Source organism: Lacerta agilis, chromosome Z (assembly GCF_009819535.1).
Source record: "Lacerta agilis isolate rLacAgi1 chromosome Z, rLacAgi1.pri, whole genome shotgun sequence".
Taxonomy (NCBI): domain Eukaryota; kingdom Metazoa; phylum Chordata; class Lepidosauria; order Squamata; family Lacertidae; genus Lacerta; species Lacerta agilis.
In genome coordinates, this window is record NC_046331.1 from 26,427,392 (window position 1) to 26,454,352 (window position 26,961).

Genomic DNA, 26,961 nt, shown 5'->3' on the forward strand with positions numbered 1-26,961 from the left:
AACAACTTTTGTGTCCAGATTTTCACTTTGTGAAATATGGCAACCCTAGTGTTGAACATCTTTTTACTCCACAAAGGTTTTAATAATTTATATTTATTTCTTTAGAAACTGCTTAATCAAACAAATATTTAAGCAGCGTGCATAAAACAATTATCAGCAATACACAAATGAATTCAGCAAATATTTTTAGACTAATATGTGCCTGGACAGGATTTCTGAATTAAAAAAAAAAAGGTTTTAGCAGATGTCTAATATTAGATAGCAAGGCTGTCTGTCTAGCATTGATTGGAAAGGAAAGCATACATGCTGCCACACTGAAAGATAAACTTCTAGCAAATGCAGAATGAACATTAAATGGCACTTATAGAAGTGCAAGTTCTGCAGATCAAAGTGCTTGAGGTAGAACACATGGAGCAAGTAAATGCTACAAGCTGGTCCCAAATTTTTATATAATTTCTAATGTGTGTGAGTGGTCTGAGTTTTTAGAGCTATTGTGTTTATCTCTTTGATATTTGATTTATTTTTACTATTAAATTTGTAACTCACTACATACTATATATATATATATATATATATATATATATATATATATAGTATGTAGTGAGTTACAAATTTAATATATACAAATTTAATATATATATATATATATGAAAATAATAAATGACAGTTGTTTTCTAGGCATGCTATATGCATGGATGCTACTGTCCTTCCTACATTTTAAGACTCTGAGTTGATTTTTGTGGGGAATTTCTGACTCTTCAAACTTTATATTTTGCAGATTTGTCTCCCAAGCAAGGCAGGAAGCAAAAAATGGCAATCTGGAGGAATCTCTCCGCCTTCTGAGGCAGGCATATCAAATCTATCCCTGTGAAAAGCTGACAAGAAAAATGGAAAAAGTTGAGGAAGCATTAGCTTCATTAGCCCTGGATCAGGAAGATGATGTATTTGTGGATGTTTGTCAGAGTGGACTAATGTTGTTTGGAGAAATACATGACAAGCTATATGACTACCAGAGAGAAGGGGTTGCCTTCTTATACAGTTTATACCGCGATGGAAGGAAAGGCGGTATCCTTGCAGATGACATGGGCTTGGGGAAAACCATTCAGATCATTGCTTTCCTCTCGGGCATGTTTGATGAAGAACTCATTCGGACTGTGCTGTTAATTATGCCACCTAGCCTTTTGAGCAACTGGCTTAAAGAGTTTGCCAAGTGGACTCCTGGGCTGCGAGTGAGTGTCTTTCATGGTCCCAACAAGCATGAATGTGAGAAAAATCTGAAGAGGATCCAGAAGAGGAGTGGTATCTTGCTCACGACTTATCAGGTGGTCCTCAGAAATTGGCAGCAGTTATCGAGCTTTGATGGGAAGGATTTCATCTGGGACTACGTCATCCTTGATGAAGCTCATAAAATTAAAACACCATCTGCCCAAACGACAAAATCTGTGCATGCTATCTCTTCTCAAAACCGCATCCTGCTCACAGGGACTCCAGTCCAAAACAACCTAAAAGAACTCTGGGCTCTTTTTGACTTTGCTTGTCAAGGATCGCTTCTGGGCACCATGAAAACGTTCGGGATGGAATATGAAAAACCTCTCATAAGAGCCAGGACAAAGAATGCAACCCAGGAAGAGAAAGCACTGGGACTTAAGATCTCTGAAAACCTGATGTCCATAATCAAGCCGTATTTCCTAAGACGGAGTAAAGATGAACTACAGAACAAACTTAAGCCTGAACTTAAAACCAGTCTCCCAGAATATCAGAGCAAGACTGTTGCTTCTGAAATGCCTTCTCTGCCCAGAAAAAATGACTTCATTGTGTGGGTATACTTATCACCCATACAAAAAGAAATATATAGGGACTTTTTGTCTTTGGATCATATCCAAAAGTTGTTAATGACCACAAGGTCCCCACTTGCTGAACTGAGTGTCTTGAAGAAACTCTGTGATCACCCAAGGCTGTTGTCAGCACGGGCATGTAGCAAACTTGGTCTGGAAGCTCTCAATTATAATACGGTGGATGGTGATGAAAATGATGGGCATTCCAGCATGAAGAGAAACCTTGGGCACATTTCGGATGAGACTCTGATGGCGGAATCAGGAAAGCTGTGCTTCCTCGTGGCCCTGTTGGAAAGATTGCAGGAGGAGGGGCACAGAACACTGGTGTTTTCTCATTCAAGAAAAATGCTGGATATTATAGAGCACATCTTAACGCACAGGTGCTTTAAGCTAATGCGCATTGATGGAACTGTAAGCCATTTGGGGGAGCGAAAAAGGAGAATTAGTGTCTTTCAGAAGAGCAAAGAATACTCTGTGTTTCTGCTTACTACCCAAGTTGGTGGGGTTGGTCTAACCTTAACAGCAGCTACCAGGGTGGTGATTTTTGATCCTAGCTGGAATCCAGCTACAGATGCTCAAGCCGTAGACAGGGTTTACAGGATAGGGCAGAAGGACAATGTTGTAATCTACCGGCTAATTAGCTGTGGGACAGTGGAGGAGAAAATCTACAGAAGGCAAATATTCAAAGACTCATTAATCCGACAAAGCATGGGAGATAGGAAAGATCCATACAGATATTTCACTATGCAAGAACTAAGGGAGTTGTTCACACTGGGAGATACTCAAAGCTCAGCAACACAGCTCCAGCTTCAGTCTTTGCATGCAAGCCAAAGAAAAACAGATAATCAGCTGGACAAGCACATTGCATATCTCCATTCACTGGAGATATTTGGCATATCAGACCACGACTTAATGTACACACACGAAGCAGTTCATGAAGATGAAGCTGAGGGTGAAGAAGTCCACACGGACATTGAACAAAGGGTACAGAATGCCCAAAAGCTGTTACAGCTGGAATCACAGCTAAAGGACCAACTGATGAGAAACCTCCGACACACGACTGAAGGGGCATGGCTGAGAGAAATGGAATTGTCCACCCAGCCAAAGAAAAAGCCACATGAGCCTTCTCCCAATTACGCTCTCGTGCCACCTGTAACTGACGAACCCACAAGCAGTGAGAACATCAGTCTTGTAGGTGACAGTGATGATGACATTGTCAATGTGAGTTCTAAGATGACAGAGCTACTTATTAAGGAGGATGAACGAGTGCTTCAGAACATAACTAATATGGATATGTCTGCATCCATGAATGAAGAATGCAAACCAGCCAGTCAACAAGAAGTAACTCCTATATCTTCTTTTAATCAAGCTCATTCATTATCTTACAAGGAGGACTGTAGCCCTGCATGTCAGGTGGTTTCCCATGACCCACCTGCTGAGGCAAATGGCAAGTTTAACGACGCCCAAGTGGCCCTACTGCAGCAGTCATTTCACTATGTGCCTGATGATGATATACAAACTACTCAAAACCATTATCAAAGTCCTGTATCCTCCTTTTCTCAAGCTCACTTGTCTTACCAGGTAAACTGCAGTTCTGAACTTCAAACAATCTGTCACGACCCTCCTGTCGAGGCAAATGGCATGCTTACTGATGTCCAAGGGGTTCCATTGCAACAGTCATCAGAGTATGTGTCTCACCATGTAAAGCAACAAGGCGAGGCTGACATGTCTCTCAATGTTCCTACAAGTCCACATGGAGAGGCAGGTGAAGTTGCTGAGCCAGGTGCCTCAGTAGCATCTCAACTGCAGTCCAGTAAAATCTCAGACCTCAGTTTTGCGCAGAAATCTGGAATGGATGTAATAATGTTGGATGAGACTCTATCTGGTTCTCCCCAGTGTGATTTCAGACTTGTCTTAGAAGATTCCGAGGATCAGTTGCAAGATATCTCGGGAGTTGAAATGTCATTGAAGGATACAGAGAATACAAGATTTCAACTGAATAGCCACTGTAGCTCTTGGGCTCACTCTTTGCTTCAGGAAAATTGGAACAACAGAAGTCTCCAAGCCAGCAAAAGATCTATGGTTATTGGTGGCTCTGACGATGTTTTGATGAACAACAGTGAGCTTTCTTTTCAGCATAAAAATATGCCTGTTAAAATAATCGTTTCAGATAGTGAAGAGGATGACACTTGTTTTATAATTGATTGGGATGATAGTAAGCACAGACAAGGATCTCCCACAAACAAACTACCTGGTATTATTTCAACGCCAAAGTCTAAATTGTCCACAACCAGCCTTTGTTTCTCTCCTAGGGTAATAGTTAGTGGAAGAAGATCAACCGCTTCTCGAAAATCCCTTGCTAGTATCCTATTGGATCAGGTGGAGGACATTGCAGAGACCATTGAATCCACCAGTTATATGTCTTGTGAAGATTCTTTTAACCTTTACCTTGAAGCAGAAAAAACTCTGGACAATTGTGATTAGGAGTTGGAGTGGCTGGAAAAGGAGCCGTCCAGTGAAATGATAGAGTCTGAGAGCAAAGCTAGAGTTTTGCTAAAGCAATTTCTAGAGTTCTTATACTGTTTCACTCACCCCTTTTATGGTACCCTTTTATTGATTCCTTCCAGAGCAGATTTGCATCCAATCACAGCAGTGGAAAGATAAACCTGCACCTTGAGGGAAATTGCTTCTGACATTGATCCCTACCATTTAAGGCCCAGCTTCATTCACTTGGGGTTTCTCTCTCTCTCTCTCTCTCTCTCTCTCTCTCTCTCTCTCTCTCTCTCTCTCTGAGAACTAGCTGTTAAGATTTTAAAATAAACCTGGTTTATTTTATCTACTTTTGAAAAACAATTTGCTTTTACTAGAAAGGTATGCTCTTTTTGACATTGGTCATGCTGTCATAGTTCTTCCTAGCATTCCTTTGTATTAAAATGATATATTGCCTACTTTTTATGCCCTTTATGAATAAATGTATTGAGGTGTGTGTATGTGTTTGTTTGTTTGTTTGTTTGTATGTATGTATGTGTATGGGATGCTGGTGGCGCTGTGGGTTAAACTGCAGAGCCTAGGGCTTGCTGAGAAGGTCGGCGGTTCGAATCCCCGCTATGGGGTGAGCTCCCGTTGCTCTGTCCCAGCTCCTGCCTACCTAGCAGTTTGAAAGCACGTCAAAGTGCAAGTAGATAAATAGGTACTGCTCTAGCGGGAAGGTAAACGGTGTTTCCGTGCGCCGCTCTGGTTCACCAGATGCGGCTTTGTCATGCTGGCCACATGATCTGGAAGCTGTACACCGGCTCCCTCAGCCAGTAACGCGAGATGAGCGCCGCAACCCCAGAGTCGGGCACAACTGGACCTAATGGTCAGGGGTCCATTTACCATTAGCCATGTATGTATGTATGTATGTATGTATGTATGTATGTATGTGTGTATGTATGCACACACACATCTGGGGTGTGGGATGCCAAACTGGGTCTTTGACCTGGGTGACAGAAAACCTAGGAAGGTAAGTTTGGCAAATCCTCACCTTGATCAATTTCCGCCCGGAAACATATGTCCCCAATGTGGTAGCATGTGCGAATCCAGAATCGGCCTCCACAGTCACTTAAGGACACACTGTTAAGACCATATGGAAGACAATCGTATTCAACTACAAGTGATAGCCAAAGAAGAAGATGACCTATTGGGTAACAGGACAATTCTGAGCATAGATGCCAACTCCCTGTGGCCCTGGGTGCCTGAGCACCCACATAATTCCTCACGGAGAGGCCAGGCACCCACAATTTTTTGTGCCAGGGCCATGCACATTGCATGGCACCCACAGCCCCAGGCACCCATGGTTGTGGGGCCAAGTTGGCACTCCTGATTCTGAGTAAACATGAGGAGCTTCTGGATTGTCTCTATTTTCATATATGGTTAGGATTGCACTGTTAGTAATGCAATGAATAGAACAGTATCTCGGAGATCGCAAAGTGCGAATCTTGAAGCTCAAAAGTGGCAGTACATTGTTCTTTTCATCCCCATTTTATCCTTACAACAACCCTGTGAGGTAGGCTAGGCTGAGAGACTGGCTGGCCCAAGGTAACCTTCTGAGTTTCATGGCTTAGCAGGGATTTGAATCCTGCCCCCAACATTCTAAAGGCACAGGACACCATGGCACAGGATTTTTTAATTGCCTGTAGGGTGATATTTAAACGGCTAAAAAGTTGCAATCTTTTATCCTGTGAATCCAATGCTGTCAATGAAACTTCATTCTGAATACATGAATGGTACTGCGGTTTAACTGTAAAGTACTGTGCAGGCCTACTCAGAAGTAAGTCTCATTAAAGCCTAAATCATATTTTTCACACGAAATACGATCTAGATTAGGAAGAGCATCAATGCTCCTCTTTTCTTGTCCAGTCACAGCTCCTGATCCCAAATCAAACATTTCTTCAAGGTTTTCTATGGTCACTTAATGGCGGTGCGGGAGCAGAAGAGTAAAACGAAACCAGGAACCGAACCTCCACACATCTGAATTGTGACTCTACCTTTTTATTACAAGTGGATAGCCGTGTTGGTCTGCCATAGTCGAAACAAAATAGAAAATTCTTTCCAGTAGCACCTTAGAGACCAACTGAGTTTGTTCTTGGTATGAGCTTTCGTGTGCATGCACACTTCTTCAGATACACTGTATCTGAAGCTCATACCAAGAACAAACTCAGTTGGTCTCTAAGGTGCTACTGGAAAGAATTTTCTATTTTGTTTCTACCTTTTTATCTCAGTGGTGCGAATGAATGGTGTGAATGAACGAATAAACATTGAATGAACCGCCACTTCTTTCTGAAATGAGAACGCCTCCTTGTACTGTATAGAACTCTGCGATCAGAACGAGCTGAAAGGCTAAAAACTTGGTGCCTCATTTGCATTCCGCTCAGTGATAGGCTGGGAATTTTAAAGAAATAGAGGGGGAAAGGGTAAAACTTTGATCTAGACGGATCCTCATGGATCCTCCACTTTTTTACAAATAACTCCAAAAAGATTAGTGTCAAATCACATCTAGAAGCCATGCCTACAGTCTGGAGTATAAAAAATGGGAATCCAACACTTTGCTGCACTGTAGCACCACAAAAACATGGATCCGAGGCATGGATCCACATGAATTCATATGATTTTTATATTGAAACAAAATAAAACCACCATGATACTCTACACCAAATATTAATCTATAGGCAGCACAAAAAAATCACGTTTCCACTATTCCATGAGGCCGCAATGGCGCAAAAACATGGTTCTGAAGCGCGGATCCTCACGGATCCTCACCCTTTTTGCAGTGGGCCACATCAAACTCACCGGCAAATCACACACCATAGGCAGGGGCACAGCCTGCACCACAAAAAACACGGATCCACCGCTTCCTGGCGACACCACGGCCCAAAAACGTGGTTCTGAAGCATGGATCCACACGGATCCTAACCCTTGTTGCACTGGGCCACATCAAACTCACCAGCAAATGACACAGCATAGCCAGGGGCACAGCCTGCACCACAAAAAACACGGATCCACTGCTTCCTGGCGACACCACGGCCCAAAAACGTGGTTCTGAAGCACGGATCCTCACGGATCCGCACCCTTTTTGCACTGGGCCACATCAAACTCACCAGCAAATGACACAGCATAGCCAGGGGCACAGCCTGCAACACAAACATCATGCATCCACCGCTTCCTGGCGACACCACGGCCCAAAAACGTGGTTCTGAAGCGCGGATCCTCACGGATCTGCACCCTTTTTGCACTGCGCTACATCAAACTCACCCTCAAATCACACACCATAGCCAGGGGCACAGCCTGCACCACAAACATCATGGATCCACCGCTTCCTGGCGACACCACGGCCCAAAAACATGGTTCTGAAGTGCGGATCCTCACGGATCCTCACGCTTTTTGCATTGGGCCACCCCTAACTCATTGTCACATCACATATCATGTCCAGGGGCACAGCCTGCACCACAGAAAACACGGATCCACAGCATCCTGGCAACACCGTGGACGAAAAACGTTGTTTTCAAGCGCGAATCCTCATGGATCCTCATGGTTTTTGCATTCTGGGACCCCAAATTCACCCTTAATTCAAATATCTTGTACATAACCACAGATCTGACCACTAAAAGCATGGATCTACTGCTTCGTGGTCCTGGCCAGATGCTGCCCTCGATATAATGGCCAATATTTAGGTCTGTGTGCTGGGATGCAGGAAACGGAGTCGGCTGAATCTCAATCCATTAAAGATGGGGGTCCAATGGCTTGGCCGGAATGATTTTGGTTCGGTTTGCCAGCTCCCAGCTCTTGATGGTGCGCAATAGTCACCTGCACCCGCCATCAGGAGTCTGGGTGTGATCCTGGATGCTTTTGTCTCTATGGAGGCAATGGTCACAAATTTAGCCAAACTGGCATTTTAAAATCTTTACAGGTTAGGCAATTGGTACTGTACCTCTCTCTTTCCAACCTAGCCATGGTGATCCATGAAGCAGTCACCTGCAGTCTAGACTACTTTAACTTGCTCTATGCCTGAGCCGGGGAGGGCGGAGTATAAATGTGATAGATAGATAGATAGATAGATAGATAGATAGATAGATAGACAGACAGATAGATAGATAGACAGACAGACCGATAGATGATAGACAGACAGACAGACAGATACGCAGGGCTACTCTTGAGACTACTCCAAATGGTCTAAAATGCAGGTGCATGAGTTCTTACTCGGACTTTGTGGAGAGTCCACATTCAGTTGGTGGTTCATCAGCTGGATTGGCTCCAGGTGGAGTATCAAATCAGGTTCAAGGTTTTGGTGCTAACCTTTGAACCCTAAACAGTCTGTAACCTTTCTTATCTGTGGGAATTATCTTCCAATACACCCCCCAAAGAGCGTGACGCTTATCTAACAGCAACCTACTGGTGGTCCCTGGCCCAAAACATATCCAGCTGTCCTCAACCAGAGCCAGAGCCTTTTTGGTGGAACGCTTTGTCTAATGAGACCAGGGCTCGGCACAATGTATCTCAGTTATCTCACTCGCTGGGTCATCACCTTGCAGTGGTGAGTGGGCTTGCACATTCCTATGGCCGTTGTGAGCGAAGCAGGGTCACCCAAGGCAGTAAGGTCAAAGGGAAGGAGCTAGACAAAGAATGATCCAAGAAGTCCTCAACGGCAGAATAGGCGGATGTAAACAAGCGGTATGTTACAATGGCTGTGAAGGCAGATGAAGGCTGCAGCAGATAAGATCTACCAGTTTATCATGACTACTCATGCCATTGGAACAGAGCCCTACTACAAAGACACTGCATTGGTCATTGTGCACTGATCTACACACATTAAAAAAATTCACGCACAGGCATCTTCCAAAAACCCAACCCAAACCCCAAAAGTCCCATGGTGATTGGCAAATGGTAACGGGGGCAGGATCATTAAATCTGGAAGCCCCTAGTCATGAACTGGCACATGGGCGGTAGATACAGATTCAGTTGTTCTGACTCAAGGAACGAGGCAGTTGAGCAGCTCTGCAGCTGTATCCATGACTGAGCAGCCCTTTTAGGATCCACTCTGCTCACCCCGAAAAGGGGGAGGGGCTAGGAAAGGTGCCCTAAACATAGTCTGCTTCCCCTTTTCCCTGTCTGGATTACTGCACCCAGTGAGGTCACCACCCAGTATTCATAAAAGACAATCCAACTTTGGAACATGGAACATACGGACTTTGTCAGATAATACAGATAACGAGCGTCCTGAATACAGAACTGCCATCATTGTAAGAGAGCTGCAACGTTTTAACAGCGCTTCAAGAGATTCAAAGAGCAGGCGAGGGACAGCTGAAGGAAGAAAAAGGAGGCTACACATTCTTCTGGAAAGGTCTATCTGAACAAGAACATTGAATACATGGGATAGGTTTCGCTATCAAAAACGACCTTGTGAAGCTCCTGGCAGAAGTCCCTACCGGCATTAATGAGCGACTCTCAACCCTTCAAATAAAGCTCACCAAAAACCAACAGGCTACTATTATAAGCGCTCATGCACCAACACTGGATGCTGATGAAGACATGAAATAATTTTTTTACTCTCAGCTGGATACCATCCTATCAGAGATGCCTAAGGAAGATAAAATTATCCTCCTGGGTGATTTTAATGCAAGAGTTGGGCAAGATTTTGATCTGTGGCCTGGGACTATTGGGAAAGAAGGAGCTGGCAACAGCAACCAGAACGGAATTTTACATTTGATGATATGTGCAGCGCACAACCTTGTTATTACCAACACACTTTCGACAGAAAAATAAATTTAAAACTTCATGGAGGCATGAAAGTCTTCTTCGCCATTGCTATCGCCACTTGGTAGGCTTGACATTGAGCTCTAACCAGTGTCCGGTCCAATTCAGAATGAGTTTTCTGCCACTGGCGCTCTAGCTGTCTCAGCGACCGTTTCCTCACCCTCAGCTCTGGAGAAAACCATGGGGCTGTCCGGGCTCCATGCAATCGGAGAGGGCGCTTCAGAACCAGAAAGTCGATAGCCCTGGTTAACTCCGCATTCCAGCGGGCCACCAGGAAATCAGATGAAAAGCCCTCAACATGGGATAAAGCATCCCCTACCACTCTCTGGAAACCATTTGGACCCATTAAGTGACAGGGGCGGACCATCCAAATCGGTCCCACCTCCCTGCAGAGGGGAAGGGTTGCGGAGAAGTCCAGTTGCACCAGGAAGTGATCCGACCATGGCACTTCTTTTGTTTTGCTTTTACTTAATGTCAGATCACCAGCATCCATAGAGGTGAGCACCAGATCTAAGGCATGTCCGTGGCTATGAGTTGGGCCAAACTTATTCAGGGACAGCTCCATGGAGGCCATGCTTTCCATGAAGTCCTGAGCAGCCCCTTGTAAGGTCGTGTCGGCATGGATGTTAAAATCCCCTAGGACCACCAAACTAGGTGTCTCCAGGAGAACATCCGCCATGACCTGACCTGAAGCAGCTCGGGCAGGGAATCCTTGGTGAAGTGGGGAGGTCGGTACACCAAAAGGAATCCTGTACTGCCCCTATTGCCCAACTTCCAGAACATGCACTCAGAGTACTGGGTATTTCCAGTAGGACACCTGATGCAAGCTAGTGATTTCCTAAAAATCACTGCAACCCCCCCTCCCCGCCCACATGACCTGGGTTGCTGTGCATAACAGAAACCTGGTGGACAACCAGATGCTAAGACAGGCCCATCTGCTTCATCCAACCAAATCTCTGTTACACATGCCAGGTGAAGTCCTCCATCCACAATCAAGTCAGGGATGGCAGTGGTCTTATGAATCATTGGCCTAGCATTGCACAACAGCACCTTCAGGTCGTGTGGGTTTCCCTTGTTGAGCACAAATATAACATTGAATCACAATGGTACAAAATAACTCAGCAAGCTGACATTCATAGAATCAGAATCAGAGTTGGAAGCAGAGGCGTAGCAAGCCTCTGGGGCACCAGGGGCGGCATTGCCGTGGAGGCACCCCCTGGGGGTGGGACGCCATGAGGCCATGACGTCATGACATCATGACGTCATGATGCATGCGTCAGGACCCGCCGAACGAACGCCGGCTCCTGGGGCTTCCCTGTCTGTGCTGCTTTAAAAATCCGGGCATGCACAGTCCATCTCAGCCGGCGCTGCTGCTCCAGGGGCGACCCGCTAAGCGAGCACTGGCTCCTGGGGCTCCCCCGTCTGTGCTGTAGCAGCACGGATGGGGGAGCCCCACAAGCCGCCGATCTCACAGGGCAGCCCCATAGCGGCAGTGGCGGGTGGACCCCGGATGGGCCGCAGGGCAGAGCGGCTTCGCTCTGCGGCTTTCTCCGGGCCACCGGCGGGGCGGGGCTGGCCCAAGTGTCACCCCTGCCCTCCCCTGGAATCTGGGGCGGACCAGAGCAGAATACAATGGTACTATTACTTCCCTTGATCTAGATGCTATACTCCTATTGATGCAGCCCAGAATTGCATTGGCTTTTTTAGTTGCTGCATCACACGGTTGACTCATGTCAAGTTTATGGTCTACCAAGACTCCTAGATCCTTTTCACATGTACTGCTCTCAAGCCAGGTGTCACCCATCCTGTATTTGTGCCTTTCATTTTTTTTTGCCCAAGTGTAGTACTTTACATTTCTCCCTGTTGAAATTCATCTTGTTTGCTTTGGCCCAGTTCTCTAATCTGTTAAGGTCATTTTGAAGTGTGATCCTGTCCTCTGGGTATTAGCCACCCCTCCTAATTTGGTGTCATCTGCAAACTTGATCAGGATGCCCTCAAGCCCATCATCTAAGTCATTGATAAAGATGTTGAATAGACTGGGCCCAAGACAGAACCCTGTGGCACCCCACTAGTCACTTCTCTCCAGGATGAAGAGGAGCCATTAATGAGCACCCTTTGGGTTCGGTCAGCCAGCCAGTTACAAATTCACTGAATTGTCCAGCCCACATTTTACCAGCCCACATTTTACCAGCTTCTTTACAAGAATATCATGGGGCACCTTGTCAAAGGCCTTGCTGAAATCAAGATAGGCTACATCCTCAGCGTTCCCTTCATCTACCAGGCTTGTAATTCTGTCAAAAAATGAGATCAGGTGAGTCTGACATGACTTATTTTTCAGAAACCCATGCTGACTTTTAGTGATCACAGCGTTCCTTTCAAGGTGCTCACAGACCGTTTGCTTAATGATCTGCTCTAGAATCTTTCCTGGTATTGATGTCAGGCTGACTGGGCAGTCATTTTTTGGGTCCTCTCTTTCCCCCTTTTTGAAAATCGGGACAACATTTGCCCTCCTCCAGTCTGCTGGGACTTCGCCTGTTCTCCAGGAATTCTCAAAGATTACTGCCAGTGGTTCTGAAATCACCTCTGCCAGTTCTTTTAATACTCTTGGATGTAGTTCATCTGGCCCTGGAGACTTGAATACATCTAAACTAGCCAAGTATTCCTGTACTACCTCCTTACTTATTCTGGGCTGTGTTTCCCCTGCTGAATCATCTGCTCCGTATTCTTCAGGTTGGGCATTGTTTTCTTTTTTGCAAACAAGCCGCGGAGCGGGGCCGCTCCGCCCCGCGGCCTGCCTGGGACCCACCCACCAGCGCCACTATGGTGTGGCACGCATGCGCTGTGCATCGCACTCAGCGATGGGCCAGCGCCAAGAAAAACCTGAAGAAGAAGAAAAAGGAAAGGAAAGCAGCACAAGCGGCTGCTTCCCTTTCTTTTTTCTTTTTTTAGTAAGGGAGAAGAAAAGCGTGTGGCGGCCAAAGAGCAGACTGTGCTCCATAGCGCATGCGCCGTGACGTCGCCATGAAGTCACTATGCATACGCTACGGAGCGATGCCCCCCACCCCCTGAGGGTGCCGCTTGGCTTGCCACCCCCGGCAGTCAAGCGGCTCGGTACGCTGCTGGGCATGAGGACACAGGCAGGCACACATTATCAACTGTGTTGCTCATGCAACTTGGGGCTGGGGCTGGCCAGCCTTTATCTGCCCCGAGGCATAGGGCAGCCCTGATCCTCCGGTGACTTGCCTCTCCTTCTGGCCTGGAGGCAAGCATTCCTCCTGCAGGAACCTAGCTCCCTTTGCCTCTCTGCCCTGAGCCTCTGCAGCTCAGGAGAGGCTGGTGGGTTACTGGACCCAGGGGCAGCCTCAGCTTCCCCTGACAGGGCTGAGAGTGGAGCAACTGCAGGCAATGGGTCCTCCATCCCATCAGGAGCCAGAGCAGACTCCGCTGATACCTGCACCTGAGGATCCAGTACAGGTGAGGACCCTTCAGGCTCAAGCCCCAGCCCTGGCTCAGCTGGTTCTGGAGATGGGGAATCCTGTGCATGCTGGGATACCACAGGTTCAGCATCCGAGTCTGAATCCCAGACCATCACATTGAGTTGTGAATGTGATCCATGAGGGAGGCACGTTCGCAACCTGCAGCATTTGCAACCCGCAGTGCCACGTCTGCGCACGCGTGTGACGTGATTTGGTGCTTGCACACGCACGTGACATCATTTTGCGCTTCTGCGCATGTGCAAGTGCCAAAACCCAGAAGTAACCCGTTCCAGTACTTCTGAGTTCGGCGCGGTCCACAACCCAAAAACGCACAACCTGCAGCACCCGCAACCCAAGGTATGACTGTAGTTTGCTATTGGAGAAATTCCATATATGATTATAAAAATCTAAAGCAAAAATTATTTTAAAATATGATTTCATTTCTAGATCAGACAGAAAATATTTATTCTACTATATATTTCTTTCTTTATCATATACACACAAAGCTTCTATTTTTAAACAGGAAATATTTTTGTAACCTAAGGTCTATTATACAAATGCATACAGATGCTCATTTTGTTACAGTTCTGTTAAGTTGTATACAAATTATAAAGATTCCAGGTTTTTTTTATGTTCCTCCGTGGGTCTATTATTTACTAAATTGGCGAGTTTTGCCATTACTGCATATTCTGATAGTTTCTCTTTCCATGCATCTATTTCCATATGTTAGCCAACACCAATGCTGTGGTCATATAACTAAATAGTTCCACTGACGATTTCACAATAGCTGAAGGAATCTTTCCCAACAGCATAGTTATGGGGTCCAATGCAAATTTTGTTTTTGTTTTTTGTTTTGTTTTTTACATTTTTTTGCTTTTCGGAATGAACTTTCCTCCAAAACTTTTTGGTTTTTTCACAGGTCCACCATAAATGGAAGAAGGTCCCTTGAGATCTATGACATTTCCAGCAATGTCCGTTCATTTAATTACGTATTCATCTTCTGTATATCTTTCAAAGTTATATACAGTGGACGCTCGGGTTGTGAATGCAATCCGTGCGGGAGGTGCGTTCGCAACCTGCAGTTTTAGCAACCTGTGCCGCTGCGCTTGTGCATGTGTGTGATGCAATTCGGCGCTTCTGTGCATGTGCGAAGCGCAATTTAGTGCTTCTGCGCATGCCCGAGCGCCAAAACCCAGAAGTAACCCGTTCTGTTACTTCCAGGTTCGGGGCGGTGTGCAACCCGAAATCGTGCAACCTGAAGCGGCTGTAACCCGAGGTATGACTGTACCATCAAAAGAACATTTTTGTACAGTCATACCTCATGTTACAGCTGCTTCAGGTTATGTGTTTTCAGGTTGTGGACTGCGGGAAACCCAGAAGTAACAGAACGGGTTACTTCCAGGTTTCGCTGCTCATACATGCGCAGAAGCGCCAAATCGCACCGGCGCCTGCGCAGACGCAGCGCTTCAGGATGTGAATGCTGTGGGTTGCGGACGTGCTTCCATCACGGATTGCATCCGCGATCCGAGGTTCCATGGTACCAGTTTAGTTTTAGGGCTTAATTTGCAGTGGATTTTATTCATAATTGTTCTCATTGCTCCACTGTTCTTAAATTTTTTGCATCCATTTTGTCATACAAGGTTTTGCTTGTTTGGACTTGGTGTCATATTTGAGTAATAGTTTATAAATTTTACCCAAAAGGTAGACCTCTATTATGATGGACTCAATTTTTGTCTTTTCAATGATTGAACTGTCTTTCTTGAATCGGGATATTAGTTGAGAGTAAGCAAGCAGATTCATATTTCTTCTCTTCTTTGTTACTTCAGCATGAATTTGATCTGTTCTTGAAGACGAACCATATCTTGGTACAATCTATAGTCGTACATTCTCCTCTTGGCTCTAATAAAAACGTTCCAGTGGTCACATTTACAGTGCAGGTGAGGGTATTTTTGTGTTTAATGTGGTGCAACTCATGATTTTTGTGGTGCAGGTTGTGCCCCGGGCTATGATGTGTGATTTTCCGGTGACTTCTGGGTGGCCCAAAACAAAAAGGGTGAGGATCCATGAGGATCCGTGCTTCAGAACCATGTTTTTGGGCCGTGGTGTCACCAGGAAGCGGTGGATCCGTGTTTTTTGTGGTACTGGCTGTGCCCCTGGCTATGATGTGTCATTTTCCGGTGAGTTTGATGTGGCGCAGTGCAAAAAGGGTGCGGATCTGTGCTTCAGAACCACGTTTTTGGGCCGTGGTGTCGCCAGGAAGCGGTGGATGCATGATGTTTGTGGTGCAGGCTGTGCCCCTGGCTATGATGTGTCATTTGCTGGTGAGTTTGATGTGGCACAGTGCAAAATGGGTGCGGATCCGTGAGGATCCGTGCTTCAGAACCATGTTTTTGGGCCGTGGTGTCGCCAGGAAGCGGTGGATCCATGATGTTTGTGGTGCAGGCTGTGCCCCTGGCTATGGTGTGTGATTTGAGGGTGAGTTTGATGTGGCGCAGTGCAAAAAGGGTGCAGATCCGTGAGGATCCGCGCTTCAGAACGTTTTTGGGCCGTGGTGTCGCCAGGAAGCGGTGGATGCATGATGTTTGTGTTGCAGGCTGTGCCCCTGGCTATGATGTGTCATTTGCCGGTGAGTTTGATGTGGCGCAGTGCAAAAAGGGTGCGGATCCGTGAGGATCCGTGCTTCAGAACCATGTTTTTGGGCCGTGGTGTCGCCAGGAAGCGGTGGATCCGTGTTTTTTGTGGTGCAGGCTGCGCCCCTGGCTATGGTGTGTGATTTGAGGATGAGTTTGATGTGGCGCAGTGCAAAAAGGGTGCAGATCCGTGAGGATCCGTGCTTCAGAACCACGTTCTTGGCCTGTGGTGTCGCCAGGAAGCGGTGGATCCATGATGTTTGTGGTGCAGCCTGTGCCCCTGGCTATGATGTGTCATTTGCCGGTGAGTTTGATGTGGCGGAGTGCCCCAATGCAGAAATCATGAGGATCCGTGTTTTTTAACCAAGTTTTTGCACCATTGTGGCCCCACAAAACAGTGGGTGCATGATTTTTTTGATGCTGCATATAGACTGAGATGTGGTCTACAGTATCATGGTGGTTTTATTTCATTTGAATGAAAAAAATCATATGAATTCATGAGGATCCGTTTAAAATCATCTAGATCCGCCTTTTACCCTGGACCAAATAGAGGTTACTTCCTGCCGCTACTACTTGCCCAGCAGTTTCAAAATCTCACTGGCGCCGTTTTTGTGTTTGTTTCTGCTGCGAAAATATGGCTGAGTCGTTGGGCACTGATAATCCTGAGCGAGACGAACAGTACCAGAGGTAAAACGAAAATGATTTGGAACGGGAGGGTGATCCTGTATTTAAGGTTTACTTCTGAGCTAAGATTCCAGAGCGTTTCTCCTTCCCCGAATAAGAAATGTGATAACGCCGTTTCTCCTGGGCAAGTGCGAGTCAAGACTGTACAATCCTAGCACTTGCCCTGTGGACTCAATTGGTCTTACTTCTGAGTATACCTGTGTATGGTTACGTTGTGTGGAGCTGTGATATTCGAAATATTTAATAACAGTTATTTCAATGATTACTAGCTCACATTTCATGGTGCACAAGTTCCCTTGGCAGGTTGCAGCAGATCTAAAAAATGCAAATTCCAGCATGTAAAAGAGCAGCAAAAACAATTAATAGCGTTAAAATAACAACGGGTCAGAAAGTTATTCAAAATAACAATAGTAAAATGTAGGTAGCCCTGTTGGCTTATTTTTATCTGGGAGAGGGGGAGGGGCGGACCCAGTACAGAATAGCTTTATTTCCACCACTCAGAATGTCCTAAAATATAGCATACAGTACAAGCTTTCTGAGTTCTTCATGCTGGGTGTTAAAGGGTGTGTACAGAGAAAAAGCAGAAGCTCCAAAACCTACCATTTTAAAGATACCCACTGCATACATTTAAAGCACATTGCTTCCCCCAAAGTATCATGGGAACTATAGTTTGTTATGAGTACTGGGAATTGTAGCTCTTTGAGGGAAACTACAGTTCCCAGGAATCCTTGGGGGAAGCCAAGACTATTTAAAGTGGTTTGTTAGAGCTTTTAATGCATAGTGCAGGTGGGGTCTTGTAGAACTGTGCTGACACCACCCAGAATACTGTGTCCTTGGGCAGATGAGTCCTAATTCTCTCTGGAGAAACTTACCAAAACCTCACTTCTAATTTTTCCAGTTCAATCCTATTTAGTCTACTCAATAGCAAGTCCCATTGAGTTGAAGTGATCTTTGGGTGTTAGCCGGAATAAGGCAGTTGGAAACATTGTCTGGGCAGAAATGTCTAGGAAAATCCAGACGCTTGGCAACCTATGTCAGAAGTCTAGATGTTGGTGAATTTCCTTAAAAATAGCTCAAAAACTGCAATATTTTTGTTGTTGAGATTTTGCAAAACAAGCTCAACAACTTTGACAAAAGAAAAAAGCTCAACAACTTTTGTGTCCAGATTTTCACTTTGTGAAATATGGCAACCCTAGTGTTGAACATCTTTTTATTCCACAAAGGTTTTAATAATTTATATTTATTTCTTTAGAAACTGCTTAATCAAACAAATCTTTAAGCAGCGTGCATAAAACAATTATCAGCAATACACAAATGAATTCAGCAAATATTTTTAGACTAATATGTGCCTGGACAGGATTTCTGAATTAAAAAAAAAGGTTTTAGCAGATGTCTAATATTAGATAGCAAGGCTGTCTGTCTAGCATTGATTGGAAAGGAAAGCATACATGCTGCTACGCTGAAAGATAAACTTCTAGCAAATGCAGAATGAACATTAAATGGCACTTATAGAAGTGCAAGTTCTGCAGATCAAAGTGCTTGAGGTAGAACACATGGAGCAAGTAAATGCTGCAAGTAATCTGGTCCCAAATTTTTATATAATTTCTAATGTGTGTGAGTGGTCTCTGAGTTTTTAGAGCTATTGTGTTTATCTCTTTGATAAGAGTTTGACTCTTCAAACTTTTTTTTTTTTTGCAGATTTGTCTCCCAAGCAAGGCAGGAAGCAAAAAAAGATGATGTATTTGTGGATGTTTGTCAGAGTGGACTAATGTTGTTTGGAGAAATACATGACAAGCTATATGACTACCAGAGAGAAGGGGTTGCCTTCTTATACAGTTTATACCGCGATGGAAGGAAAGGCGGTATCCTTGCAGATGACATGGGCTTGGGGAAAACCATTCAGATCATTGCTTTCCTCTCGGGCATGTTTAATGAAGAACTCATTCGGACTGTGCTGTTAATTATGCCACCTAGCCTTTTGAGCAACTGGCTTAAAGAGTTTGCCAAGTGGACTCCTGGGCTGCGAGTGAGTGTCTTTCATGGTCCCAACAAGCATGAATGTGAGAAAAATCTGAAGAGGATCCAGAAGAGGAGTGGTATCTTGCTCACGACTTATCAGCTGGTCCTCAGAAATTGGCAGCAGTTATCGAGCTTTAATGGGAAGGATTTCATCTGGGACTACGTCATCCTTGATGAAGCTCATAAAATTAAAACACCGTCTGCCCAAATGACAAAATCTGTGCATGCTATCTCTTCTCAAAACCGCATCCTGCTCACAGGGACTCCAGTCCAAAACAACCTAAAAGAACTCTGGGCTCTTTTTGACTTTGCTTGTCAAGGATCGCTTCTAGGCACCATGAAAACGTTCGGGGTGGAATATGAAAAACCTCTCATAAGAGCCAGGACAAAGAATGCAACCCAGGAAGAGAAAGCACTGGGACTTAAGATCTCTGAAAACCTGATGTCCATAATCAAGCCGTATTTCCTAAGACGGAGTAAAGATGCACTACAGAACAAACTTAAGCCTGAACTTAAAAACAGTCTCCCAGAATATCAGAGCAAGACTGTTTCTTCTGAAATACCTTCTCTGCCCAGAAAAAATGACTTCATTGTGTGGGTATACTTATCACCCATACAAAAAGAAATATATAGGGACTTTTTGTCTTTGGATCATATTCAAAAGTTGTTAATGACCACAAGGTCCCCACTTGCTGAACTGAGTGTCTTGAATAAACTCTGTGATCACCCAAGGCTGTTGTCAGCACGAGCATGTAGCAAACTTGGTCTGGAAGCTCTCAATTATAATACGGTGGATGGTGATGAAAATGATGGGCATTCCAGCATGAAGAGAAACCTTGGGCACATTTCGGATGAGACTCTGATGGCGGAATCAGGAAAGCTGTGCTTCCTCGTGGCCCTGTTGGAAAGATTGCAGGAGGAGGGGCACAGAACACTGGTGTTTTCTCATTCAAGAAAAATGCTGGATATTATAGAGCACATCTTAACGCACAGGTGCTTTAAGCTAATGCGCATTGATGGAACTGTAAGCCATTTGGGGGAGCGAAAAAGGAGAATTAGTGTCTTTCAGAAGAGCAAAGAATACTCTGTGTTTCTGCTTACTACCCAAGTTGGTGGGGTTGGTCTAACCTTAACAGCAGCTACCAGGGTGGTGATTTTTGATCCTAGCTGGAATCCAGCTATAGATGCTCAAGCCGTAGACAGGGTTTACAGGATAGGGCAGAAGGACAATGTTGTAATCTACCGGCTAATTTGCTGTGGGACAGTGGAGGAGAAAATCTACAGAAGGCAAATATTCAAAGACTCATTAATACGACAAAGCATGGGAGATAGGAAAGATCCATACAGATATTTCACTATGCAAGAACTAAGGGAGTTGTTCACACTGGGAGATACTCAAAGCTCAGCAACACAGCTCCAGCTTCAGTCTTTGCATGCAAGCCAAAGAAAAACAGATAATCAGCTGGACAAGCACATTGCATATCTCCATTCACTGGAGATATTTGGCATATCAGACCACGACTTAATGTACACACACGAAGCAGTTCATGAAGATGAAGCTGAGGGTGAAGAAGTCCACACGGACATTGAACAAAGGGTACAGAATGCCCAAAAGCTGTTACAGCTGGAATCACAGCTAAAGGACCAACTGATGAGAAACCTCCGACACACGACTGAAGGGGCATGGCTGAGAGAAATGGAATTGTCCACCCAGCCAAAGAAAAAGCCACATGAGCCTTCTCCGAATTACGCTCTCGTCCCACCTGTAACTGACGAACCCACAAGCAGTGAGAACATCAGTCTTGTAGGTGACAGTGATGATGACATTGTCAATGTGAGTTCTCAGATGACAGAGCTACTTATTAAGGAGAATGAACGAGTGCTTCAGAACATAACTAATATGGATATCTCTGCATCCATGAACGAAGAATGCAAACCAGCCAGTCAACAAGAAGTAACTCCTATATCTTCTTTTACTCAAGCTCATTCATTATCTTACAAGGAGTCATCAGAGTATGTGTCTAACCATGTAAAGCAACAAGGCGAGGCTGACATGTCTCTCAATGTTCCTACAAGTCCACATGGAGAGGCAGGTGAAGTTGCTGAGCCAGATGCCTCAGTAGCACCTCAACTGCAGTCCAGTAAAATCTCAGACCTCAGTTTTGCGCAGAAATCTGGAATGAGTGTAATAATGGTGGATGAGACTCTATCTGGTTCTCCCCAGTGTGATTTCATACTTGTCTCAGATGATTCCGTGGATCAGTTGCACGATATCTCAGGAGTTGAAATGTCATTGAAGGATACAGAGAACACAAGATTTCAACTGAATAGCCACTGTAGCTCTTGGAACAACAGAAGTCTCCAAGCCAGCAAAAGATCTATGGTTATTGGTGGCTCTGACGATGTTTTGATGAACAACAGTGAGCTTTCTTCTCATCATAAAAATATGCCCGTTAAAATTATCATTTCAGATAGTGAAGAGGATGACAGTTGTTTTATAATTGATTAGGATGATAGTACGCACAGACAAGGATCTCCTACAAACAAACTACCTGGTATTATTTCAACGCCAAAGTCTAAATTGTCCACAACCAGCCTTTGTTTCTCTCCTAGGGTAATAGTTAGTGGAAGAAGATCAACCGCTTCTCGAAAATCCCTTGCTAGTATCCTATTTGATCAGGTAGAGGACATTGCAGAGACCATTGAATCCACCAGTTATATGTCTTGTGAAGATTCTTTTAACCTTTACCTTGAAGCAGAAAAAACTCTGGACAATTGTGATTAGGAGTTGGAGTGGCTGGGAAAGGAGCTGTCCAGTGAAATGATAGAGTTTGAAAGCAAAGCTAGAGTTTTGCTAAAGCAATTTCTAGAGTTCTTATACTGTTACACTCACCCCTTTTATGGTACCCTTTTATTGATTCCTTCCAGAGCAGATTTGCATCCAATCACAGCAGTGGAAAGATAAACCTGCACCTTGAGGGAAATTGCTTGTGACATTGATCCATATCATTTAAGGCTCAGCTTCTTTCACTTGGGGTTTCTCTCTCTCTCTCTCTCTCTCTCTCTCTCTCTCTCTCTCTCTCTCTCTCTTTGTAAGAACTAGCTGTTAAGATTTTAAAATAAACCAGGTTTAACTTTGAAAGCCTATTGTGTTAGCTGCTCTTTCTTTCTCCCTCTTACCACATTTTAGTTAAGTGCCATCTACTTCTTTGTTCCCACAGAAGGCAATGAGTCTTTTCTTTCCAAGTAGATATAGGGAGCCTGTGCTCCCCAAGACATTGCTGGATCACAGCTCTCATAGTCCCTGGCATTACTTGGGCATACTGGCTGGGGCTGATGAGAGGGTTAAAAGTTCCTGCCTCTGCTTCAGAGGCTTAGTTCTCACCAAAAAGCCTATATTTGGACTGTTCCTATGTTCACAGTTGGAGGATCACCAAACCAAATGCTCATACTAAAAGTTCCCTGAAGAAAGTAAACTGGCATGATAAAGGGGAAAGGTAAACAAGAGCTCGGCTGCATTACATTTAGCAGATAAATAAGTGGGAGGGGCAGCGAACAAATTATTACATGGCTTTGGAGTTCAGGTAAAATAGAGACTGATGTTTTTAATGAATTAATGGGCCCACTAGCTCAGCTTGCTTCTTTTTTAGCTCTCCTGAAGCAGGAGGTAAGCAAATGGTTGTTAGTGATTGGTTCTGTTAGGAATCCCTTAAATCACAGGTGTATAAAATGAAAATGAGATACTGTATTAATGAAATCAAAATTCACTTAATCTAAGCTTGGTACAGGCAAGATTGGTAGAAGAAGAAGAAGAGTTTGGATTTGATATCCCGCTTTTCACTACCCGAAGGAGTCTCAAAGCGGCTAACATTCTCCTTTCCTTTCCTCCCCCACAACAAACACTCTGTGAGGTGAGTGGGGCTGAGAGACTTCAGAGAAGTGTGACTAGCCCAAGGTCACCCAGCAGCTGCATGTGGAGGAGTGGAGACGCGAACCCAGTTCACCAGATAACGAGTCTACCGCTCTTAACCACTACACCACACTGGCTCTCCATTAAATGTACTATTAAATGTTCCCCATTAACTGTTAGACATTCTCAAAAAAGATTTCAGAGGAGATTATTCTGATTCTTCTAACCAGGTTTACACAAAATAAATACAGTCTGATGTCAAAGTTATTTTCTCCTAAGTATTATATATACTTTTAAAAGTTTTCATTTAAAATTTGCCAACCTAGCAGTTCGAAAGCACATCAAAGTCAAGTAGATAAATAGGTACCACTCCGGTGGGAAGGTAAACGGTGTTTCCGTGTGCTGCTCTGGTTCACCAGAAGCAGCTTAGTCATGCTGGCCACATGATCCGGAAGCTGTACGCCGGCTCCCTTGGCCAGTAAAGCGAGATGAGCGCCACAACCCCAGAGTCGTCTGCGACTGGACCTAATGGTCAGGGGTCCCTTTACCTTACCCCATCCTAGGTTGCAATCTAGCAGTGCCTGGGAATAAGTGCCACTGAAATTAAGAAAGTGAAGAGAGACCAGAAATTGGATTGCATGCTCTGTCTCTAACCATATAATGGGGGGGGGGAATACTCAAGAAATAAGTACACTTGAATGTCTCTTTACAGTATCTTTTTGTTCATATAAAATCTCATTTTCCTTTTCTTTCACAGCTCTTGTTTGATGCAAGATCTTTCTGTTATTACACACTTCTGTTAAATATCAGCTAAACCCTCAAAATGTTGCGAATATGTATTCATTTCCTGTTGAGAAAGACTGGCAGAATAGTTTGTGGCACCTAGGTGCTTGCAATGTTACCTGGTGAAAAACGTCTTGCTGCAGAAAAGCTATATAATATTGTGTTCCTGTCTATCTTGTCCAATATAAGCCCGCTGGTGGTGTCTGGGCTCCAGCTCTCATCATCCCTGACCTTGGCCATGCTGCCTAGAGTTTATGGGAGCTGGAGTTTATAACATCTGGAGGACCAAAGGTTTCCTGCTTTAAATAGAGATTCATCACCATTTATGTACTTGTTGAGAATCATTTAACATTTTATCCCATTTTTTTCTACCATAAGAGACCCCTATTGGTTGATGTCCCAAAGGACATGCATTTGTTTGACATACAACAATAACAAACCAATCCTGGCTAGAGTACTATTATTTTGTCATGAATTTATAAATATAGAACACTGACTAAGGTTACTGCTTTCCTCTAGAGTGACTCATGCCTAGCTGACATCACTCCTCAGAAGAGGTAAATGGGCTTTAACGTCACTGGAAGCAACACAGCTGCATGCCTGTCAAGTTCTATTGATCTTCCATTCCGTCACAGAGTCGTCTCCCAGGGCTAAATTCTCCTCTGGCTTTGAAGCATCAGAGCATCTCTATTGATTTCACAGGATTTATTTTTATACTGAAAAGTGATGCCAATGTGTTCTAAGTGAAGTAGTTTTCAGACTCAGGATTCACCTTTAACCCTAAGCCTTTACCATGCAAACCTGCTTTAAAAATTATTAGTCATGTATGTGTTGGGATCGTCAATAGGCTCCTCTGCAGACCTTCCAGAAGTTGAGTTGTAAGTATTTTTCCATAAGCCACTGCCTGTTGCAGGTCATAACCCCTCTGGGAACCCAATAGCTTTGTTGATTAGGACAATGGTTCCCAAATCCACCCCCAGTGGTAACTTGAAAATTCCTGAGGGTTTTGAGGGACCTCCTAAATGATTTTCTAAACCAGTGTTTCCCAACCTTTTTCTGACCATGGCCCCCTTCCAACCTGGTTTCCTTTCTGTGCCCCCCCAGACATAGTCGAAGGGGTAGCTGCCCCCAGTTGGCTCCAGTCTGAATCTGTTGCTGCTGATAGTTATGCTGTTTTAGGCTGCAGTCCTACTAAACAACAATAATTAGGAATACAAATGACTGAACTAGATATTCCAGCTGTCTGACCTGTTGTAAGCCAGCTTTTTATATACATTTCAGTAAGCAAGCATAGGACTGCACTGGTAGCAGCTGTTACTCATTCTCTAGCTGCCCTGTGCATTTGAAAAGTGTTGTCAAGTCTTTTCTGTGCGAAAGAAGCCCAAATCTTTCAACATGTGTTAACATTCTCCAGACCTGTAATCTGGAGCTGAGGACACATGATGCTGACTAATAGGCCATAGCCTGTAGGTTTCACTACATTATGTCCCCAGGCTGGGAAACAAACTCAGCTCTCTTCACAAAATATCACATCCCTTTGTATGATTCAGTAAAATGACATTCCTGTTCTCTGAAGATGGCAGATGTGCCCCAGGTAATCTTGTATCCATACAGCTCTGTTTCTGTCGAGTCTCTTGACAATGGATGTCTAAATGCATTGGGCTGTTTTTTAATCGTATGGCGTAATAAGACCAAGCTCTGAAATGAAGGTATGTAGGGTGCCCTGTGTTGTTCCTTAGTGGCATGGGTAATACTGAGTCTGATTAAACTATTTATTTCTTCTTTTAATGGGGGTTTAATGAATTGCACAGCTTGTAATAAAAGGCTACAGCACTCCACAGCTATAGTTGCTCTGTGGTCCAAATGCCTGCCCTTTCCTTTGGTTTAAGCCCCACCTGTATAGTGCTCAGCAACAAGCACTGTTTGATAGACGGGAACACTGCTTTGACCCCATTGAGTTTCAATGTGAAAGTAAAAGACTAATAGTATTACTTAGCATGAGTAACAGAGAAACATGGCTTTTGTTTAACATAATGACTTCTTGTAACCTTAGCTTATTCATCATTGCCCAGCTGGTCCAAGGTAGTTGATTCATTCATGAGTAATATTTTGGACACAAGGCATCCTGAATCAAAAGGCAAGGCTCTCTGTTATCAGACTGGTTGCTTAAAGATGGCCTGTTTTGGAACATTGGTTCTGATGGCTTGTGCACATTTATGGTGGTGGGATTCTACAATAGCCATTGTTTACTGAACATTCATTCTTACTGGTTTGCTGGAAAGCTATGTGGGGAAAAACCAAACACTAGTTATTCCACACTTTTCTCTGCATTTTCTCATCACTGAAGAATAAAGGGCTGATTTTGCGGGGAGAAGAGGAATAGTTGTACAGGAGTGCCAACTCCATGGGGACAAAATGCCTTATGCCAACCCAGACCATATATGTATGTAGGAGAGGGTATGTTAATTTCAATTTATCTCACAGGCCTCTATATGTATGGGTTGTAGAGAGTTTTAAAATCCCATCCTTGGCAGCACACTTAAAAGCATAGGAATTAGGCTGTGAACTGCCCTGAGACCTGCAGGTATAGGGCAGTATATAAATTCAATAAATAATAAAACCTTGTTTCACACTGCTAAATAAAGAATCAGGCAACACTTGTAAAGTGTTTAAAAATAAGATTCACTTACTTGCATTGGTTCACAGTAACTATGCAGGCAAAATACTTTTATTTACAGTATAACCAGCTTCAGGCAGCTGGAGCAAACATTTGTATCCAACAGTGGTCAAAGGAAAAGAGAGAAGAACAGAAAGTAGAGTGGTACCTCGGGTTAAGAACTTAATTCGTTCTGGAGGTCCTTTCTTAACCTGAAACTGTTCTTAACCTGAAGCACCTGAAGCGTTATTTCTGGGTTAGCAGAGCATGTAACCTGAAGCGTATGTAACCTGAGGTACCACTGTACTATATGTTCCTTCCTCTCCAGGAGAGGAAGGGAAAATGACATCACATAGCACCCTTGCTACCAGTTGTATTCCTGTGGTCTGAGTATCTGCCCATCAGCAATACAGCTCTGTAACATTAGTCTCTTCCCAGTTAACTATAACAAGAATACACATTTGTTAAGTTTGGCTGCTAATCTCCCACAGGTCCCTCTAGCTCAGTATTGTCTACTGACTGGCAGTGACTATTCAGGGTTTCAGCTCTCCTAGCCCTACCTGGAAATTTTGATTAAACCTGAGACTTTCTGTAGTACATTCAAGGCAGTTCTACTACTGAACTATAGCTCTTCCACTTTAATTACATTCTGAACTTGCCAGTATGTAGTGGATCCCAT

The 26,961-nt window shown here is 44.3% G+C and overlaps 2 protein-coding genes across 2 annotated transcripts; both read left to right on the top strand.

The window, feature by feature from the left end:
• The first annotated feature begins 782 nt into the window (after positions 1-782).
• Positions 783-4,565, top strand: LOC117040052 (DNA excision repair protein ERCC-6-like). Its single transcript, XM_033137587.1, has one exon. It carries the CDS (start codon positions 888-890, stop codon positions 4,317-4,319), a length of 3,432 nt encoding a protein of 1,143 aa, XP_032993478.1. The 5' UTR covers positions 783-887; the 3' UTR covers positions 4,320-4,565.
• A 14,078-nt stretch (positions 4,566-18,643) lies between these two features.
• LOC117040470 (DNA excision repair protein ERCC-6-like) lies at positions 18,644-21,442 on the top strand. Its single transcript, XM_033138249.1, has one exon. It carries the CDS (start codon positions 18,683-18,685, stop codon positions 21,440-21,442), a length of 2,760 nt encoding a protein of 919 aa, XP_032994140.1. The 5' UTR covers positions 18,644-18,682.
• The last annotated feature ends 5,519 nt before the right edge of the window (positions 21,443-26,961 follow it).